The 15686-nt window shown below is 42.7% G+C and overlaps 1 protein-coding gene across 6 annotated transcripts in view; it reads right to left on the minus strand.

The window, feature by feature from the left end:
- Positions 1-2303: 2303 nt before the first annotated feature.
- TCOF1 (treacle ribosome biogenesis factor 1) overlaps positions 2304-15686 on the minus strand; it is a 68747-nt gene continuing 55364 nt past the window's right edge. For 5 of the 6 annotated variants that reach the window (XM_088478261.1, XM_088478259.1, XM_088478260.1 and 2 more), the window contains 10 exons: positions 15241-15372; positions 14943-15110; positions 14425-14595; positions 10967-11027; positions 9854-9933; positions 9527-9722; positions 8160-8609; positions 3876-3994; positions 3425-3471; positions 2304-2770 (listed from right to left, as the gene is read on the minus strand). In XM_088478261.1, coding sequence (XP_088334387.1) covers positions 3442-3471; positions 3876-3994; positions 8160-8609; positions 9527-9722; positions 9854-9933; positions 10967-11027; positions 14425-14595; positions 14943-15110; positions 15241-15372 — 1407 coding nt within the window. In that variant the 3' untranslated portion in view covers positions 2304-2770; positions 3425-3441. The remainder of the gene's footprint in view (positions 2771-3424; positions 3472-3875; positions 3995-8159; positions 8610-9526; positions 9723-9853; positions 9934-10966; positions 11028-14424; positions 14596-14942; positions 15111-15240; positions 15373-15686) is intronic. The other variant, XM_088478257.1, reaches the window with a different exon arrangement.

Genomic DNA, 15686 nt, shown 5'->3' on the forward strand with positions numbered 1-15686 from the left:
AACCTCCAGTCTAGTCTACCACAGGAGCTTTCTCTGATGAAAAGTGTCAGCTGACACATACCAACCCCTGCCTTTCCAGGAAACCCAACTTGTTCGGGAAGTTTTTTTTGTTTTTTTACAATTACCATCTGTATTACTTAGTAGGTGGCTAGTGCAACTCACCCTCACTTCCAGAGAGCAGCTTTTGCCCGGGGGGTATAGGCAAGGCTGAAGCATAGGTTCCTATGTCCAAAAAAAAAAGTTGCTAGGCCCCTCCAGCCATAGTAGACTGCAATAATGTTTGCAGCCGGGATGGACCAGATTCCTCAGACATTTAGTACAGTCAATTACCCGTATCACCAGCCTATCTATCCCAAGGGGTGTGGCAGAGGACTCATCTCATCAAACCTTTGCTAGGTCCCTAAATCGGAATGGGTATGCGGCGGTTCGATTCCAGTCAGTGGCAGGCTGACAAGAGCAGAGTTCCGAGCAGCGGAAGCCCGACAGCGCTGGAAATCCCGATCGTCCTAAGGTAAGTATCTACTAATCTAACCTAACCCCCCTAACCCTCCTTAGGGGTGCCTAACCCTAACTTCCCCCCAAGTGCCTAACCCTAATCCCCCTTCTAAGTGCCTAACCCTAACCACCCCCTTCCCCGCTGCCTAAACCTAAGTCCCCCCCCGGGGGTGCCTAACCCTAACCCAACCCTCCCGGGGGTGTGCCTAACCCTAAGTCCCCCCCGGGAGCCCTAATCCTAACCCTCCCCCCCGCGGCTGTCCGCTAGCGGCGCCCGGCATCACTACGATCGGGATGCCGGGCGCCGGTCTAACGGCGTCGGGGAAATGCGGGCATCTAGATTTCACCCTTGCCGGGATATGATAGTCGGGAAGCCGGCTGCTGGTATTTAGGCACTCGGCTTCCCGACTAAATCTCACTCGGCATACCCCCTAAATCTGTCCACAAACTTCCTTTATATGAAAGGTTGAAGCCCTGCAACACAAGCGCCTTAATTCCCCAGCATTTACGCTCCTGGGGAATGTTTCTGAAGAGTCAGTTATAGACTCTTCCATAAGTGAAGACAAACAGTAGGTAACACAATGAGGCGAGAACCTGACACCCTGGAATGTAAAAGCTGAAATCGGAATAGTCTTGCCATGCTCCAAAATTAGGATATGTCTCACTTGCCAAGCACTAGGTTAAATAGAGAGTAGAAAGACTAAACACTTCCACAAAACATAGAATAAAAAAGTAGAACATCCTGGGAGAGCTGGTTAGTCTTCAACGATTGACAAGACTTCTGGGAAAGGACCAGATTGGATTTCTTACACATTGAGCTTTCCTTTCTTATGCTACATCACTCTTTTCTTAAAAGCCGCAAACAGAATCAGGCCCTGTCTAGTGTGGAACCAATAGCGAACTCTGAGATTCTGGTGAACTCTTCACCATCTAGATCTCAAAAATATCACTCAAGGCGGAAAAAACTTGGTTTGGGAAAATGCCAAAGAGATGAGATTGTTGGCCAAGTGTAGCTGTGGCACACTCAGAGTGGGAAGGGAGCAGGAACAAAGTGTCTACTTTGACTGTACCAGTCAGTGTACTGAAGCCACGCCATGTTGACGTGAGGTCTACAACTCCCCCAGGAGACCAACACACGACTGCCACCTCCTTCCGGCCAACCTGCGGCAATGTCAGACCACCATTGATAGCTACCATAACCCCCCCACCCTTTTTTTTTTTTTTGGACACAAGCAGTCACCAGCGCGTTGGTTAGGATTTATGCACCCAGAGGGTGACCACAGCTTAAATATCTTCATCCCTCGCTGAAGCTGGGAAAGGGAGTCATGTAGAGGGTGATCAACCGGCGTGCTGTCTGGCAATGCTGCAAACACCAGATGACGTAATGACAGTGCAGGGTGCACTTTCACCTACTTAAGTCAGCAGTGAAAGGAGTCCTCAAACAAAGACCACACCCACATCAGAAAGCAGGAGATTACGTGGTTCTTTACCCCGCACTGGTTCTCAATACAACTGCAGCAGCAAAGCTCATGATTAGAATTCAGCTTCCTACTCAAATTGCTGAGCATTCTCCCATGTCAGCACAAAAAAAACCCCTCAGCTATATAAAACAGAAAAACAAACACACACTAAATAAAAAAAAAAAAAAAAAAAAACACAACAAATTCATGATCCCATGCTGCCTCTAATATAGTCTGAATCTTTCATCAAGTGTTGAGGGACTGTTAATCCCAAAATGATTGCCATTGGTACTCAATAAGCTGAACGATGCTCAAAATTAAGAACCATTTATCATCTGCCACGAGAAATAGGAAATCATACCAGAATTTAATTTACAGAGGTAAACAGTATATCGTAACAGCTGCTTTTGCCATCACATACGATCATACTAATAGAAACAAGTCCCAAGCACAAAAAAAAATAAAAGATAAAACTATGTAAAAAATATAAAATTAATTTACACAGGTTTAAAATAAACCCAGATATTTAAATTCACAAGGCAGAGGACCTGTTTACAAGCTATGTTGTTAATTTCCGTACTTATAAATATATATATTTTAATCCCACATGAATCCCGAAAATAGGTAATAATCACATCTTAGAGTCCTTGTCCAGAGTAAAGTCTTCTAAAACTGTAAAAACATCACAGTGAAGACTTAAAAAACAAAACAAAAACATTCTCTCATTTTGCAATTCTTTTCTCCTCGGCATGATGACTCCAACAAAACATTCACATGAAACATAATGGCGTGTAAGTCTTCACTCTGATGCAGTCCTGAAAAAGAATTTAAAGTGTTCATTAGTGTAATTGGGTAAAGTGGTTTAACTTGTACCTTGCCCCATTAATATCACCACCTAATAACTCTGATAATCAAATTATTAAAGACACTGGACACTATATAACTATTGTTAGCTGGTAACAATGAAAATCTGGTTGGTTTGCAGACCGTCAGACTGGACTATCTATGGTGGCTGTTGGAGTCACCATGACTGACAATTTTAGGTTAATTTCAGTTAAGTCAATGTGTGCAGCCAGCTTAATATAGTTTATTGGAAAAAGCCACAAGATCACATTTCCATTAGAAGATGCAAGACCCAAACGTTATACTTTGTACCGGATCTGGGCGGCTAGTGCTCAATTCTGCCTACTGCCACATCCATCCCTACTACAATACAACATTTAAGTCAATCTACAATTGATAGAGAATGACACAAAAATCAAACCAACCACACTCACCCACCCATCCAATTAAACCATCACAGAACCCATTGGTAAAGAGGTGTGGCAAAGGAGAGGAGACTGGTTTAGGTGACCTCCAGTGCACGTGGGAGACAGATTCCAAATATGATAGAGAAAACATGACAACTGTTTTATAATAAAAGTATATATATATGGGATGGATTAACATAAGGAGAAATGGTATATTACCTGTCTTTAGGAGGTCTTCATGAACCTTTGTCAGCCTTAACCTTCTTCTGTAAATGGAAAGAGTAGAGTTTAAGTTTCCAGAAACTTACTTTGCTCCCATCGTCAATGAACACATAACAGGTCCTTTAAAAGTCACGTGAGCGGGATTCTGAAGCTTATAGTAAACTGCGCAAAAGTTCTCAAAGCTGCATTACTCCAACTCTCAAAATACTTACATCGAAAGACGAACTAATACTCAAAAATGGAATACTAAATAATACAAGGTGAAATATCCAATTCCCGAACAAACAATGGTTCCTGTATACTGGCATACATTTTTTAACAATTCATATTATTTGGTGGTTGATACATTGTTCTAATGGGCAAATCTTTTGGCTGGCGCAGGTGTTTGCAAAGTAGATTTTGCTGAAAAGTTTAATACCAATATTTTAGGTAATATGACAGCAGTCACCTTTTTCTTAGGTTTTGACAGAAGGCCGATTCCCGAATCCGTGGACTCCCCAACTGGCACAGTTACACTCGGTGTTAGTTTATTTTTCTCCATATGTTTCTTTTCTTTTGAGTCTTTTTCTGCGGGTAATGGGAATCAGCAAGATGCTCAAAAGAGGAGAATTGGCATTTTTAGCTCAATAGTAGGCAAGCAAATTCCTCTAAAGAAGGAAAAATACATTCCGATTTCTAAATACATTTATTTGAAATTCTTCGTAAGCTTTATTGTTAAAAAGGTATTTTGATACGATGCCCCCAAATGATGAATGTTGCAGACAAAAGGGAAAAAAAAAAAAAAAGGGAGAATTAGATTTGTCGTCAATTTCCCATGTTTACCTGGGGGACAGTGCTACCATCGCGATAACAAAAACATTTTAAAAAAAATGGACGACCTGCAGAGCAGAGTTCCCAATTTTGATACCCTCCCTGAGCTAAAGCAATTGCTATAAGGGAAATTATCTTCCAAATAGAAAAAGGCAACTGAACGGTTTCCAGAGGTTCAAATGGATGGATCGAAAAGAGCCAAAAAGGAGCAGGTTCGGGTCCCATGGCGCCATGGGAAAAGACCTGCAGAGGCAGGATGTGAAACTGAAGAGATGAATCTCGGCCAACTTCTATGGAAAGTAAACTGATCCCTGAAGGTTCATGTTTCAGCGTTGTCAAAGGTGAAGGTCACTGTCCAACCTACACTGAAGACAGCAAAGACGACGCGAAAGCATAAGAGAAGAAGAGTGGACTCAAACCACATACGTTCTCCATGTCCCATGATAGTGTTGTGCAGAAACTAACTCTCTAGCTGTCAACTAGTCTGTTTAAACATTCTCAGGCATTTCCTTGGCTTCAACAGCCACATCGTTAAAGCCAGATGACAAAGGTGGCTGCGTAGAAACAGACCTTGTGGCAAAAAATCGTCCCGCAGTGGAAGTTTTCCAACTGGAACGATCCAGGCCCTTCTTGGCCAAACTGAGGCCACAAAAATTATCTTGCCATTTTGAGGATGTGAGCGAGCATTAAAATTGGGGGAAACCTATCCATCGTGACCACTATAGATGCCAGCGGACCTCTGGTGAGGGAACATAATGTGGACACCTTGGCATAGTGTCTGGTGGCCTTCAGAATGACCCCTGCCCCTCCCCATTGCTGCACCAGCAGACCAACGGCAAGAGATTAGTCTCTGGGCTACATAACGGCAACTTTGGCACAAACTATCAGTTCTACTCAGGAGTGACCTTCTGGTGGCTTTTCCCCCTGCAGGAAACCCCATCAAGAGAGACTATCTGTAAGGGTGGGTCCTCGGTCCCTTGACCAAGAACACAAAAAGGAGACCTCTGTCCATAGGATAGGTCTCTGCTGGCCCCTAGTTTATTGTGGCATAAAGTCATGAAACGGACCCAAATCCATCCATGGCAGAGCCAGGAAATACCACCACTAACACCCTGTTAACTCCCTTAGAAGTAAAACGTAAGCCACTGTTCATGTCCCACCACTGCAATAACAAGTACTGCGGCAAAAGTGCCTTCCAGTCCATATGAAACACTCGCTACTTCCCTCCAGCCCCAACCACCTAAAACTCCCCCCTCTTCCAGTAGCTTCCTTCACAATGCAGGATCCCATCCTATCTTCCCCTCCTTTCCAAATACTTACCACCCCTGCCAACCAGTAACTTCATCCACCTCACTCAACTTGCGTCGCACACCCCTAGACCCCAAACATCAATTTTTGTGACCATCCTTTTCGAACTCCAAAAGGGCTTCTTTCTGGGCTGACAGTCATGCCTGAAATCCAGAGAGCATCTGTAGTAGAGAAACTATTTAGGGCTTGTTCCGAGGAAGGAACACTTTCCGACTGTAGTGTCCAGGTTAGTAATCTTTGCAGTTCCTGTACAAAGAGGAAGCTCACTGAAAAAAGCTGCATAGAGAAGGAAGGACAACTTGGAAATATTGTCCGATTTACAGGATTGAGCCTTTTTATTGTCTGCTAACTGGGCAGTATCCAGGGCTATGTCTTTCCTATAGGAAAGCATCTCAATATGATGGTTAGCCGAAAAAGGAGTTCAATTGACTGTGCGAGGGTCTGCACCAACTGTGGTCATGGGAGATCAGCTGGTCACACAGGAAAGGGAGACTTATCACAGCCCCAATGAAATTTTCAGGTACGTGTCAAGCCATGAGAATCGGTCCCCCCCTGCCCCCCGGCAATTATTGGACAGAGAAAAAGGGGTCTATGTACTAAGCCTTGGAGAGAGAGAGCGATAAAAGTAGAGGGAGATAAACTACCAACCAATCAGCTCCTATATGTAATTTTTCAAACACAGCCTGTAACATGACCAAGGCTTAGGATATCTCCCTCAAAGAAACAAATGCAATGGCACTATGCAACAACTGACTGTTGGCCAGCAGACTTCCTAATACATTTGTAGCACTCTGTGTTAATGAAAATACTGCAAGATTAGAATTATACATACAGTCAGGTGCATAAATATTGGGACATTGACAGAATTTTCATATTTTGGCCTCTATTCACCACCACAATGGCTTTGAAATGAAACAAACAAGATGTGCTTTAACTGCAGACTTTCCGATTTAATTTGAGGGTAATTACATCCAAATCAGGTGAACGGTGTAGGAATTACAACGGTTTCTATATGTGCCTCCCACTTTTTAAGGGGACAAAAGTAATGGGACAAACTAAACAATCCTAAATCTAACTTTCACTTTTTAATACTTTGTTGCAAATCCTTTGCAGGCAATTACAGCCTGAAGTCTGGAACGCATAGACATCATCAGACGCTGGGTTTCATCCCTGGTGATGCTCTGCCAGGCCTCTACTGCAAATGTCTTCAGTTCCTGCTTGTTCTTGGGGCATTTTCCCTTCAGTTTTGTCTTCATCAAGTGAAATGCATGCTCAATCGGATTCAGGTCAGGGGATTGACTTGGCCATTGCATAACATTCCACTTTTTAGCCTCAAAAAACTCTTTGGCTGCTTTTGCAGTATGCTTCGGGTCATTGGTCATCTGCACTGTGAAGCGCCGTCCAATGAGTTCTAAAGCATTTGACTGAATATGAGCATATAATACTGCCCGAAACACTTCAGAATTCATTCTGCTGCTTTTGTCAGCAGTCACATCATCAATAAATACAAGGGAACCAGTTCCATTGGCAGCCATACATGCCCACGCCATGACACTATCACCACACTTCACTGATGAGGTGGTATGTTTTGGATCATGAGCAGTTCCTTTCCTTCTCCATACTTTTCTCTTCCCATCACTCTGGTGCAAGTTGATCTTTGTCTCATCTGTCCATAGGATGTTGTTCCAGAACTGTAATGGCTTTTTTAGATGTTGTTTGGCAAACTCTAATCTGGTCTTCCTGTTTTTGAGGCTCACCAATGGTTTACATCTTGTGGTGAACCCTCTATATTCACTCTTGTGAAGTCTTCTCTTGATTGTTGACTTTGACACATATACACCTACGTACTGGAGAGTGTTCTTGATTTGGCCAACTGTTGTGAAGGGGTTTTTCTTCACCAGGGAAATTATTCTCCTGTCATCCACCACAGTTGTTTTCCATGGTCTTCCGGGTCTTTTGGTGTTGCTGAGCTCTCTGCAACATTCTTAAAAAGAAAGAACGCACCAAACAGTTGATTTGGCCACACCTAATGTTTTTGCCATCTCTCTGATGGGTTTGTTTTGATTTTTCAGCCTAATGATGGCTTGCTTCACTGATAGTGACAGTTTTTTGGATCTCATATTGAGAGTCGACAGCAACTGATTCCAAATGCAAATGTCACACCTAGAATCAACTCCAGACCTTTTACCTGCTTAATTGATAATGAAATAACGAGGGAATAGCCCACATCTGTCCATGAAATAGCTTTTGAGTTGATAGTCCCATTACTTTTGGCCCCTTAAAAAGTGGAAGGCACATATAGAAACCGTTGTAATTCCTACACCGTTCACCTGATTTGGATGTAATTACCCTCAAATTAAATCTGAAATTATGCAGTTAAAGCACATCTTGTTTGTTTCATTTCAAAGCCATTGTGGTGGTGAATGGAGGCCAAAATATGAAAATTCTGTCAATGTCCCAATATTTATGCACCTGACTAAGTATTTTAATCAGACAAATAGAGGAGTCAACTATAAAAAACAAATGAGAATGGTAACGATCTGCTATACACAATAGCTATGGCAGCCCCTGCTACCTGGATGACCCACCGGTAACCTAACACCTGGGCACTTACTTTCCTTAGCTTTATTTTTATCAGATTTTTTTTTGTCCTTCTTTGAGGATATGGATTTTGGGGTCACAGTCTCTCCCTCCCTGCCAGCCTTCTGTTTCTTCTCTTTCTTCTCCTTTTTCGCCTTCTTGGCGAGTATTTCCTTCTGCTTGGAAAGGTCATCATCGGGGGAGATCTTGCGCTTCTTGCCCCTCTTCGAGGTCTCCACAGTTGGCTGGGCAATTTTCTGCGCAGGCGGTGACTTAAAGTCCCCCTGGTCGGCAGAGTTTGGGGTGTCAGGGACCCACAAAGAGGGGGTCAGCTCCGAGTTATTATCCTCTTCTGGGATAGTTGCTTCGGCTAGTGGACCTTCACCAGTTTTCTTCTTAGATGACTTTTTCCCCATCTTGTGTTTCTTTGGGTTCCTCCCTTCCAAAAGTGCCAAAACAGTTTCTTCTTCAGATTCCAGCATTGCTGCAGAAAAAGGGGGCGGGGAGGCATATAAAATAAAAATTATATAACAAACCGTGTGCAACAATGACAAACACACATGGAGAGCACTCAGGACAAGTCACAGTAAAACGTATTAAATAGACTATTTACTAAGCCTTGGAAGGAGATCAAGTAAACAGAGTTAAAGTTCCAACCAATCAGCTCCTAACTGCCATATTACAGGCTGAGTTTGACAGGAGCCGAGTGGTTGGGACTTTACCTCTGTTCACATTTTATCTCAATCCACGGCTCAGTAAATAGACCCCTATGGACCCAAAACTAAAAGTACAAATGAACTGGGACTGGGTATATGACTGTGTAATCATACTAAACTTATACTGGACAGCTAGGACCATTCCTAGGACACTGCTTGCAGGAGGAGGAGATTCAAACCTTAGGGAATTTACCCACTGTTCCTGAGCTTCCAATAGCTACACAAGAAAGGGATTTAAAAGAGGGGCACAAATCGAGGTTCTCTCAGGACACTTGTCCCATCACATTCTAAAGGTTTAGTAATGCTCCTCATAGTGACTATAGTAAAGTACCATCTGTTTTCAGACCTTTACCAATAATAGGTTCCATAGATTTTATATATACACAGTAGTGTAAGTACATGTCTCTATAGTTCATTCTAGTACCCTGCAACGGTCACAACCCATGCAGTTCCTCTTTCCTGTCTGGGGTGTCACTCTCTGCTCTGGTGCTTCTAGCACACACTGTTCTGTATCTCAGAAGTTTGTTGCATAAGCTTTGGTAAATTTTGGACCAAGGTTTGGATAGACTCAGGACAAAGCGAATGGTGCTTAATATGTATAAATCGCTTTTATCCTAGGTATATGGATACCATAATATCCTCTGGCTAGCTTAGCCATAGAGAACCACAAGTCACCATCACACACCTCCCAACGTGCGTTGTGCAGCCGGTGGAGCTGGAACCGGTGCTGCAATAGGCTTGGCATGCTTTTTGGAGTCAGTCTTCTGTTTCTTTGCCTTCCCTGCTTTCTCCGCATCTGGAACCAATTTGTCTTCCTCCTGTGAGGCGGTTTTCCGTTTCTTTGGGGTGGCTTTTGAAGGGGGTGGCTCATCGAATAGAAGCTTAAGTGACAAGAACGAAACAACATTAGTCCAAAAATACCTACATGTACTAAGAACTTGTTCCTTTCAGAGACAAGAGGCATCCACCAATAATGGGAGAACAGAAATTTAAGTCAACTGAACAAAAGTACCTGAGAATTCTCCAACTGGCTGCCACTCTTGTGCCCTCTGGAGCAGACAGCTTTTGTCGGTGTTTGGGATACAGTTACGCCTAGAAGAAAAGATCAATAAAGTTCTATAATCACATTGACCCCGATTTTAAAACAAAATGGTGAGCCCGGTACTTAGGAGACGTCTGGTGACCATAGTCTGTGGTGCTGCACTAGTTTTCAAGAGGGAGATGCTCCAACACAAGACAGCTGGCCGCCATCTGACCAGGAGCTGGCTGTTCTTTCGACCTGATCAGACATTTTGGCTCTCACAGAGTTCCCAAATCGCAGAAAGTACTGGACACTAGTGCATCAAGCACACTATGGGGCTTCTGTCCGTATACTAGTTTATGGTAAAGTGATTTTAAAACAGAGTTAATTCTTCAATATTTCATTACGAAAATCCCCAATTAAAGATAAAATATTGCATTAAGCAACCATGGCATGAAACTTTCTTATGTTTTAGAATAGGTTAAACAGCATGTAACAAAAAAAAAAAAAAAATGGATAATGGATTCAACACTGTCTATGCCAAAGATTCACCAAGATCACAAAGTCTTAATACTGGGTTAAAATTCCTTCAAAAAGCAAGATATTGTCTAAATCCACATTAACGTTGGCCGCTTTGTACCAGACAATATGAGTCATAACTGAACAGGGCATGTGTTTGTCATTGTACAAAAATCCTTTAAGCAAAATTGGAGGCACTGCTGAGATTAGATTTAGTGAACAGAGCCACCAAACCAATGTCTGTCATGGCTGATCAAACTCAGTGGACCCAGTCACACTGCTAAAGCCCAGCGGCTGGCTACATTAGAAGTAATTAGGTTCCATGTGATACAAGGGCACTGACACAGCTATATCATCTACCCGTCACAACACACATAGATCCCAATTGGAAGCCTACAGCCAGTTTGGCCCAAAATTCTCAAATTGGCAGATCAAAGGATGTCACCAAGACTGGCCTATTTGCTACCCTTAAGGCTGAATGTTAAAGTTGATTTCGACTCTAAAAAGAATTAAAAACAAGATAACTCCGTTTAGGAATTGCTGACTCAAACAATGGTGTTAGGGTAATGAGAACGACTTCCTTACCTGGCAGTTTACCAACATGTTTCGCAGCAGACTTGGGAGTTCCGACATTGGACAGTTTTTCCTGCAACACACAAAAATGTTAGAGAGGATTTACAGGTCTCTGAATCCATTCAGCCCGTCATAGGGAAGGGCAGCAAGAGGTATTAATAAATACCAAAGTGGCGCTACCACGGGATGTGATTCCCGACCCTGTTGTGAGCAGCTGTATAAGAAAGAGGATAGTCAGTCCTCACAAATATATGGAAACAAAAAAGGTACAAAGATACTGCGCTCTAATAAACAGGATTCAATGGGTCATGTCATAAATTTATTCCAAATGAACAATTGCAACACATAATAAATGTCAATATTTAATAGCAATTCAATACATTTAAAAAAAGTAATGAAGTTTAAAATAGTGCAAATGTCGCTTGTTTCCACAAGAAAAACACAGGCCCAGATATATGAATGGGGAGTTTAGGTGTATGTCCTTGTAGAATACCCTCCTGATGAAATGCTTTGTTCAGCATGCAATAGTGTTGAAACACATCCAGTGTATAATTGTAATCCTTAGACAATGCTAGCAGGGACTGGCTCTACTTTATTTCCACTACCCAGATTGAAAGGGAGCTACTTTTGTCCATTTATATTCCACAAACCCACTGAAGATTACTGCTGCAAGGTCAATTTACCTCATAACACCTGCACCAGCAGCCGATTGGATTCGAGGCACTAGCGGTTATGATCAAAGAGGTGAACCCACATACCGCCAGCTGATTGAACCCGATTTGTCAACACGCTGACTGGGTTGGAGACACAAGCTGTGACGACAAAGAGGCGATCCCACATGCCGCCAGCTGATTGTACCCGAATCGCAAGGAGCACGGTAAACAGAGATATCTCTATACCCAGTGACTATAATTGAGGTACTTGGTTTAACCAGCCCTGCTAGCATTGTCTAAGAATTACAATTTTACACTGGATGTGTTTCAACACTATTGCATGCTGAACAAAGCATTTCATCAGGAGGGTATTCTACAAGGACATACACCTAAACTCCACATTCATATATCTGGGCCTGTGTTTTTCTTGTGGAAACAAGCGACATTTGCACTATTTTAAACTTCATTACTTTTTTTTTAATTTATTGAATTGCTATTTATTGTGTTTAAATATTGACATTTATTATGTGTGTTGCAATTGTTCATTTGGAATAAATTTATGACATGACCCATTGAATCCTGTTTATTAGAGCGCAGTATCTTTGTACCTTTGTTTTGTCATAGGGAAGGGGCTAGTGCGGCTCTACAGAAGCATGGTCCTCCGGCAGCCTGTGCCTGGCGCTCTGATCACTGTAACCACAGCTGACCAGGAGCCATTAAATGTCTCCAGCAGAGATCTCACAATTACAAATCGTGAAATTTTAAAAACCTACAAACCTTGTTGTAGTGGAAAATAAGTCACATTTCATGGTCACTAAGTTAAAAACCACGGTCAGACTGGTGGAGGGGTATAGAGGGGAGTTTTACGTGCACCAGCACCCGCTACACCCCTAGGGAGTTTCCCCAAAGTAGATGAACAACAAATGAAGTCTTAACTTTCTAAGGACTGTCCTGACCAGTGAAGAACAAGGGGACATGTGCTGAATTGGATTAATATGCCTACATGAGATACTAAGAAGATAGTAATCGGATCTTTGTCAATGTTATGGGGGCACTTAAAAACCACCAGGAAAATAGACTGTGGAGAAGCAGACTCCATAGTGTACAGTGCATCAGGAAAGTATTCACAGCACTTCTTTTTCCACTTTTTTTGTTATGTTACAGCCTTATTCCAAAATGGAATGAATTCATTTTGTCCTCAAAATTCTACACACAATACCCCATAATGACAACGTGTAAAGTTTTTTTTGAGATTTTTGCAAATTTAATTAAAAAAAAACAAAAAAAAAACTAAGAAATCACATGTACATAAGTATTCACAGCCTTTACCATGAAGCTCAAAATTGAGCTCAGGTGCATCCTGTTTCCACTGATCATCCTTGAGATGTTTCTACAGCTTAATTGGAGTCCACCTGTGCTAAATTCAGTCGTTTGGACATGATTTTGAAAGGCATACACCTATCTATATAAGGTCCACACTTGACAGTGCATGTCAGAGCACAAAACAAGCATGGTCCAAGGAATTGTCTGTAGACCTCCGAGACAGGATTGTCTCGAGGCACAATTCTGGGAAGGGTACAGAAAAATATCTGCTGCTTTGAAAGTCCCAATGAGCACAGTGGCCTCCATCATCCGTAAATGGAAGAAGTTCTGAACCACCAGGACTCTTCCTAGAGTTGGCCGGCCATCTAAACTGAGCGATTGTGGGAGAAGGGCCCTAGTCAGGGAGGTGACCAAGAACACGATGGTCACTCTGTCAGAGCTACAGCATTCCTCTGAGGAGAGATGAGACCCTTCCAGAAGGACAACCATCTCTGCAGCAATCCACCAATCATACCTGTACGTAGAGTGGCCAGACGGAAGCCACTCCTTAGTGAAAACCACATGGCAGCCCACCTGGAGTTTCCCAAAATGCACCTAAAGGACTCTCAGACCATGAAAAACAGAATTCTCTGGTCTGATGAGACAAAGATTGAATTCTTTGGCGTGAATGCCAGGCGTTATATTTGGAGGAAAACAGGCACCGCTCATCACCAGGCCAATACCATCCCTACAGTGAAGCATGGTGGTGGCAGCATCATGCTGTGGGGATGTTTTTCAGCGGCAGGAACTGGGAGACTAGTCAGGATAGAGGGAAAGGTTAATGCAGCAATGTACAGACACATCCTGGATGAAAACCTGCTCCAGAGCGCTCTTGACCTCAGACTGGGGCGACGGTTCATCTTTCAGCAGGACAACGACCCTAAGCACATAGCCAAGATATCAAAGGAGTGGCTTCAGGACAACTCTGTGAATGTCCTTGAGTGGCCCAGCCAGACTGCAGACTTGAATCCGATTGAACATCTCTGGAGAGATCTGAAAATGGCTGTGCACCGACGCTTCGCATCCAACCTGATGGAGCTTGAGAGGTGCTGCAAAGAGGAATGGGCGAAACTGCCCAAAGATAGGTGTGCCAAGCTTGTGGCATCATATTCAAAAAGACTTGAGGCTGTAATTGCTGCCAAAGGTGCATCAACAAAGTATTGAGCAAAGGCTGTGAATACTTATGTACATGTGACTTCTTAGTTTTTGTTATTAATTAAATTAGCAAAAATCACAAAAATTAAATTAAAAAAAAACAAAAAAAACAAAAAACTTTACACGTTGTCATTATGGGTTATTGTGTGTAGAATTTTGAGGACAAATATTTATTCCATTTTGGAATAAGGCTGTACCATAACAAAATGTGGAAAGAGTGAAGCGCTGTAAATACTTTCCGGATGCACTGTAAATATCCTGAGATACCTTTTAATTTAAAGATCAAGGGAGGCACCTTACCTGCAGTTCCGGGACATAATCACTGTCCGATGACCCGGTGTCAGATGAGTCGCTGTCCTTGGCCTGTGAACCAGAGGTAGCCGACCTCTTCTGCGATGAGCTGGCTGCAGTTTGCTGCACTTTCCCGGACTCCTTCGCAGGACTTTTGATTTTCTGGGCCAAAGTTGGTGTCTGTAATAAGAAATATGTTCGTGCTATCAGTTTCCTCTGCAAGAACGCACCCTCTTCATTTGGCATTAAATGAATCGTGTATCATTGCTGCACAGGGCTGAGCTACCGGGGTGCACAGAGAGACTGTCTTAGACTTATCTGTATTCCGTAATGGTTACAATATTTTGCAAATGCAGAGATATATGTAGGTAACCTCTTTACTTAACACAGACAGTAGTGCTATAAAAGGGTCTTACCGATGGCAATTAAATACGTATAATCTTGGTCTAAACTACACAAGAAAATAAGCCTACTGGTTGTAATACACAAAAATGGACGGGTGATACAAGATGGTTGAGCCTGGTTACCTGAATAGGCTCCTCCTCACTGTCAGAAGAAGAGGTGTCGGAACTTTCCTCTGAGGGTGGTTTGGCCACAACAAGTGTCTTAGCTGGTGACAAAACCTTCATCTTCGTAGGCTTAGCCAAGGACTCCGGTTTCCCCTTCTTTGCCCCAACGCTGGCTGAAGCTTTTGCCTTTTGACAAGGAAATAAGAGACACCTTTAACTAAATGTTACCCAATACAGTGTCCTATGCACAGCATCAACTTTGTTTTCCGATAGGACATTTACTAATAAAACTGAAGACATTGAAAGGCTCTTGTACCGGTTTCACAGGTTCCTCTTCACTGTCCGACTGGCTGTCCTCTGAGCTGCTCTCTTTGGTTAGATGTGGTGTTGCCGTTGCACTCTTCCCGACACTAGCTGGAGCTGCCGGCTTGGGAGTGGCCGCTGTAGGCTACAATTGGGGAGAAAAAAAAAATAATTATATATACAGTATATATATGCATAAGAAATATATATATGCATAAGAAAAAGAGAAAAAAAAAAAGTCAAACACAATATAATACAGTTCAGAGTATGCAGAACATATACAGTAACGAAACACAAAAACTTCAGAATAACAGTGTTTAGATTAAGCCAAGTGCCTAAAGGATTGGGCGCTCCAGTACTTGGCGTCCAAACTCAAGTACTTTTAATTTTCTTTTCCTAACCATTTGCCTGACGTGGGTGCATCAATTGCAACCACACCAGGCTGTGCGGTCCCTGACA

This window comes from Taudactylus pleione, unplaced genomic scaffold (genome assembly GCF_031769625.1).
Source record: "Taudactylus pleione unplaced genomic scaffold, aTauple2 ptg000212l, whole genome shotgun sequence".
Classification (NCBI taxonomy): Eukaryota; Metazoa; Chordata; class Amphibia; order Anura; family Myobatrachidae; genus Taudactylus; species Taudactylus pleione.